General features: G+C 30.1%; 1 protein-coding gene across 2 annotated transcripts; it reads left to right on the top strand.

The window, feature by feature from the left end:
• The first annotated feature begins 1,699 nt into the window (after window positions 1-1,699).
• On the top strand, window positions 1,700-6,020 carry LOC116852270 (heparanase-like). Of its 2 annotated transcripts, none has more exons than XM_032832465.1 (6): window positions 1,700-1,855; window positions 3,138-3,451; window positions 4,038-4,284; window positions 4,376-4,735; window positions 5,096-5,540; window positions 5,767-6,020. In XM_032832465.1, exons 1-6 carry the CDS (start codon window positions 1,783-1,785, stop codon window positions 5,948-5,950), a joined length of 1,623 nt encoding a protein of 540 aa, XP_032688356.1. In that variant the 5' UTR covers window positions 1,700-1,782; the 3' UTR covers window positions 5,951-6,020. The 2 variants fall into 2 exon arrangements, with proteins under 2 accessions (XP_032688356.1, XP_032688357.1); XM_032832466.1 differs by lacking the exon at window positions 1,700-1,855 and adding an exon at window positions 1,862-2,139.
• The last annotated feature ends 393 nt before the right edge of the window (window positions 6,021-6,413 follow it).

Genomic DNA, 6,413 nt, shown 5'->3' with positions numbered 1-6,413 from the left:
CATGCTATATTGCATTTACATTGATGAGTGGGAAATTATGACGTTGATATAGTATTAAATTCAATTAGTGTTTCAATTGATATGTTGCATTGTGTGATAAAACTAATTATCTTATTTCTGTTATTCTTTGTACAATGAAAAAAGAGAAGAATAATTTAGTAAATATTCTAAAAGTCGAATATATTATATACCTATTGAACTGATATTCTAAACTAATGTATAAAAATATTTAAAAGTTGTAGAAAAAACTATTATGATTTATGTAATATACAAAATTAAAGTATAATAATGTTTTAGGTATTGGATTCATACAAATTTCCAGATATGATAGGAGCAATAGATGGAACACACATAGCGATTTGGCCGCCTGGAAAACATCGAAAACATTTATACATAAACAGGAAGTTATATCATTCACTAAATGTGATGATTGTAAGTAAAAATATTTCATCTGTAGATTATTGACAATTCCGACAATCGCATAGATTGTGATGTTTGGATTTATTTGAATCCAGATACTGTTTAACTTATATAAATGTTAGGTATATTCATATAAATGTTGCATGAGATAGAAATAATTTATTATTTTCTTATTATATACGTATACATATTTTCAACATGCTTCTCTTATTATTACTTATATTAGGTTTGTGATTACCATTGCAAGATATTAGCAGTTGCAAGTCATGGTGGTCGTACACATGATGCTCGCGTATGGAGCTCATCTCGACTATGTACACACATGTTTAATGAATACGAACATGGAAGAAGAAATGTATGGTTAATAGGTAATGTCATTATTATATACAGTATGTTCCAAAAGTTTTGCAACCCTAAATATTTTGGAAAATATACGTATTTTCGAAAAAAATGCTTAATACAAAAGTTGCACAGTCTAAAAAGATGTATTTGACTTTGAAAAATGTAGTTGACTTTGTCCTGATCTTGATGACGCCATCCAAGGTATCCAACTAATAAAATCAGTAAATACTTTTTTAGACTCTACAATTTTTGTATTCAGCATGTTTTTCGAAAATACGTATTTTTCTAAATATTTAGGGGTTGCAAGACTTGTGGGACACACTGTATATTAATATATTTAAAAAAATGCTTTCAATATATATTTATAATTATTGAAAAAATGTAACTATTTAAAAACTAAATTTATTACTATTCACACAGTAATAAAATAATTATATTTTATTTCATAAAATAATACATTATGACTTTATAGTAATTTAATTTATAGTAATTTAAAATTTTTTCACTTATAAAAAAAATGGAATGACTCCCAGATGCACACAGTGACAGACGGACACATCTAATCATATGTTGTTATTTCTACAGACTCTAGAATGTCTTTGAGCACACGGCATTGTTGTTGGCTATGTCCGTTTCGCAATGTGTGCATCTGGGACACTCTCTAAAAAATGTATATATAAATATTTATTAATTATTACAAATGTAATGCAGCGGTGTAATTAATAGTTGTGTTATAAGTTAATATACAGGGGTGTATATCAGTTGGACACGGGGCAATTGGACACAGTCCAATCACAAGTCGCTGTTCCAAGGAACCCTACAAATGTCTCTAATCACACGGTGCTGTGATTGGCTGTGTCCAAATGCACCGTGTCCAAGTACACCGCTCCCCATGTCCGTGATGTAGGCCGCCGCCATATTTGGTGATCATTTCCGACTTTCATTCCTCTCACCCCCTGTGACTTCACTCCCCGCGAAATACGCTCCGTCCAGATATTTCTACGTCCATATTCGATAACCATGAATTACTTTGTGAACAATAACTGGAGTAAAATTCAGTATAGTAATCTGAACAACGCACGTATGCAAGGCTGTAAGTTAAAATTCGGCGGGATATGACATATAAAAAAAAATTTAAACAAGAATTACATATAACTTCGCAACTTTCTCGTGAATGTTTATTATCACAAGTATCCTCTTTGTATATGTTTTACACTATTACAACACCAAATTGTCCTGTCGTCATATTTGTCGGAATTACTCGTGTCACGTGTTCACATTTGAAAAGTGGCATAAAAATTCATTTATCGTCTTCATATTTTACATAAACTGTTAAACACATATTGTTTTTAGAGAAATTGTACACAACTAAAAACGGTAGTTATCCAGTTTAGCGACTTCACCTCCGATTTCGATGAAAGTAGGCTCAATCGATGTGTTTTTGTTAAAGAAACAACTTTTTCCTCTGACAAGATCATCACTCTTTACTGCAAAGCGAGAAATTAATTGTTAAAGATACTAGGTATGATAGGTTAAGAAACCCGTCATTGCAACCTAAAGTCTGTTAGAATTGCACTTACTGTATTAATGTAACACAGTGTGCAACAAGTTCATGAAAATACTTAAATTAAGAATATTTTTAATATATTAGACATTTTGTAACACGGGAAAGATATCGAACGACAAGCGCGGGCTGCGCCTCCCGCACCCCCCCAAAACTAACTTAACCCAACCTCTCGTCGTTCGAAATCTTTCCCGTGTTACAAATATGTCAAATATATTAAAAATATTTTTAATTTCAGTATTTTCATGAAATTGCTCCATACTGCGTTACACTAATACAGTAAGTGCAACTCTAACAGAATTTACGTTGCAATGACGGGTTTCTTAACTTATCATACCTAGCATCTTTAGCAATTAATTTCTCGTTTCGCAGTAGAGAGCGATGATTTTGTCAGAGGAAAAAATTGTTTCTTTAACAAAAACGCGTCGATTGAGCCTACTTTCATCGAAATCGGAGGTGAAGTCGCTAAACTGGATAAGTACCCACAAAATATTTCAGAATTATCCAAAATTTAGAAAGTTAGTTTAGAAAGTTCTGAACATTCTGAAATTCCTAACATTCTAGGGTATTTTGAGCATATTCAGAATAATTCCAGGATATTTTGTATTATACAAACAAAATTTTTAAATTTTATTTTACAATAATTTTAAAATAATGAAGAATTATATCCAAAAGTCACATCTAATTTATTAATTCTTTATGCTTTGGTGTCTTTATCAGATTTCTTGTTAAGAATTTTTATTAATAAAACGAATTCTGATATATTGTACACCAAACTCATAATAATGTGATAATTTCCTTTTTGTATCAGGTTCAACAGTGCATTTTATTTTTTATTGCACTGCACTGGGTCTTTGTTCTACATTACTGATACTTTCTTTATGGAATTTTAACATTGGCAGTAAGACTCTTCGCATTCATGTGTTACGCTTTGATAGACTACAACCTCTCTCACATATCACATCTGATAAGTTTCTATCATTTGGTCTTGATACATCTTTACTTAGAGAGATGAATGAATTGCCTCTTAAACACGAGAAATTTATTAATCTAGGCCAACACTTGAGTCCTGCTTATATCAGAATAGGTGGAACTTCTGCTGATTGCTTGATTTTTAATAAGCAGGTCAGTCTATGAATGCAAAGTTTTCTTTTTAATTATATAAAATAATTCTGTAGCCTATTATTTTAATCTTTAATTATATAAAATAATTCTGTAACCTATTATTTTATATCATTATGTATATGTGTATACAAGTTTTCTGATTACTCCATAATATAAAATGATCTTGTAAATTATTGTACCCAGACAGCACACAATATTTACAAAATACTTTATATAATATAGATATTAAATAATTTATAAATATATTCAAATGTCCAAGATTTTTAGGTATGAAAAAGATTATAATAAACATTTAAAAATATTTATAAAAAATATTTACCATAAATCTTTCATAAATAATAATCTTTTTCATGAAAGTATGTATAAAAGTATTTAAAAGTGATTTTCATAAATATTTTTAAAAATTATAATCCTTTTTATATCTAAAAATCTTGGATATTTGAATATTTATAAAATATTTATAATTTTAAAATATTTTGTAAATATTGTGTGCTGTCTGGGTAATGCAAGATTTTGATATACAACACAAAAGTACCATATAATTTAAAAGTTTCAATGTACTAATTTAACACATTCAATGATTTAGATGCAGCAAAGCTATTCCAAGAAAATTCTTAGCCCTGTGGATGGTCAAGATATTACTAATTTTACCATTTCTGGTATAGATTTGATAGCTATCTATGAATTTACCATGAAATCCAAGTTGCAAATGATTTTTGATTTGAATGTGTTGCTTAGAAATTCAGATGGATCATGGAATAATACTAACGCACAGGAAATTATCACATTTGCTAAAAATCATGATATGAAATTGGATTGGCAATTGGGAAATGGTAATTGTGACAAATGAAAAAATTAACACGTATAAAAAAATGGTTAAAAGTATATTATTGTAAACTATATAATATAAATTGTCAATGATAGAACCAAATTCCTTCAAACATGTGTTCAATGTGACTATTTCTGCAACTGAACTTGCGAAAGATTATGATTGTTTGAGACAATTACTGGATGAAGCAGGATATATCAGAAGCATCCTTGTCGGACCAGAAGTAAATCATGTCGGTGATACAGATCATATGGGAGAACAATATGCCAAGACATTTTTGGAAAGTCAAAAAAAAATTGTAAATTACGTTACTTGGCACCAGTATTATTTGAATGGACGTGAAGCTAAGATTCAAGATTTCGTGAATCCTGTCACGTTCAATTATTTACCGATGCAAATTAAAATCATGGAAGATTTCATCACCGCATCAAAGAAAAATGTTTCCATGTGGTTATGTATGTCTTGTATTAGAATCGGAAGGTTCTTTAAACAACCTTATTTTTTATTGCTCACTTTTCAGTAATGAAAGAACTGTTCCATTTACTTTTTTCAGTTTACAGTTTTATTAGTTATGATATAGAATTGTATATTTTCATATATAATACCTTACAATTATTATTTAATAATTCACTTTAGTAATATGCAAAAGTTGTAATTAATGTTGCCATAGCCAAAAGAAATATTGAAGCAATAATGGTTTAAGTTATTATTTGTATAATTTCTTTAGAACGACTTTTACGAAGTTTATATTAAACATATAAATATTGCATGAGATTAGTACACAAATTACATTTTATAAACAAATTTATTCACAGCAGAAACAAGTACCGCGTTTGGTGGAGGAGCACCCGAACTATCCGACAGATTTGTAGCCGGATTTCTATGGTTGGACAAATTGGGATATAGTGCTAGTACAGGATTGAATGTCGTTACTAGGCAATCGTTATTCGGCGGGAATTATGCTATGGTATCACCAGATCTCACACCAAATCCCGACTGGTGGATTAGCGTTGTTTACAAGCAATTAGTGTCAGAAAAAGTCCTAAAATTAGTGACGCCAAACAATTACGGTCACGTTCGTTTATATGCACATTGTACATCGCAACAAGCTTTGATTGATGGAGTGCCAGCCATCACAATTTATGGAATGAACATAGACAAAGTTGCGGTTCAAATAAATATTCCAATGTTGACCATACAGCCCAGCAAAATTTTGAAGATACTCTTTTACTCTTTAACTGCCGATCATCTTCAATCGAGGTGTGTAATAGTCGTTATCAAATAGAAATAAGCATTCACGTTTAAATTGCTAAATACGTCATTCCGAGAAAATGAAGAGAAAAGTATAACTCGTAATACATAAGATGTGTTAGCCTCGAGTAAAAAATAGCTACATGTAGTGTTAAATGTTTATTATGAATACCAATACTAAGTTATTACCTTATTGGTAATATGCATTTACATGAAATATCGTTTCATTTCGTAGTTATATTAAGTTAAATGACGAAATATTAAAGTTGCGACCCAACGGAAATCTACCGCAGTTTCGACCTAGGATACTGGAGCCTACGAATCCCATTATTCTGCCGCCATACTCAATGGTGTTTATGGTAATTCATGGCATTGAAGTTCCTGCCTGCTCGACTAAAATGTATTCTCAAATGCAATAAGCATTTAATATAGTTTTCCACTGTTACTTTAACAAATAATAAATTGCTAAAATAAACTATCATAATAAGAGTTACTCTATTATAATTAAGCTTCCTATAGTAATAATATTATCGTGTGTGTTGTTACTATAATTAGAAATGCCTCTTTTATTTTTTACGCAATAACGTTTATATCATATTTTTTTTACGAAATCAGACATCTATATTATAATATATATATATATATATATATATATATATATATATTAGGTGGTAAACTTAGTTCCTGCGGTTTTTTTGTTTAAAAAACTCATTTATTTCGACATCAAAAGTAAAAAATACATTAATCGAAGTATTTTCCCTCGCTAGCTATACATTTTTCCCATCTTTCGGGCAACGCGTAGATTCCGCGACGATAGAACGATTGGTCTTTTGATGCAATCCATTCGTCGATCCATTTTCGCACATCCTCGTAATTTCTGAA

The sequence above is a fragment of the Odontomachus brunneus genome, unplaced genomic scaffold (genome assembly GCF_010583005.1).
Source record: "Odontomachus brunneus isolate Ranch 3 - 2012 unplaced genomic scaffold, Obru_v1 Obru_scaffold_210, whole genome shotgun sequence".
NCBI lineage: Eukaryota > Metazoa > Arthropoda > Insecta > Hymenoptera > Formicidae > Odontomachus > Odontomachus brunneus.
The sequence above is the reverse complement of the archived record's forward strand: the minus strand, read 5'-3'. Positions and strand labels throughout refer to the sequence as shown.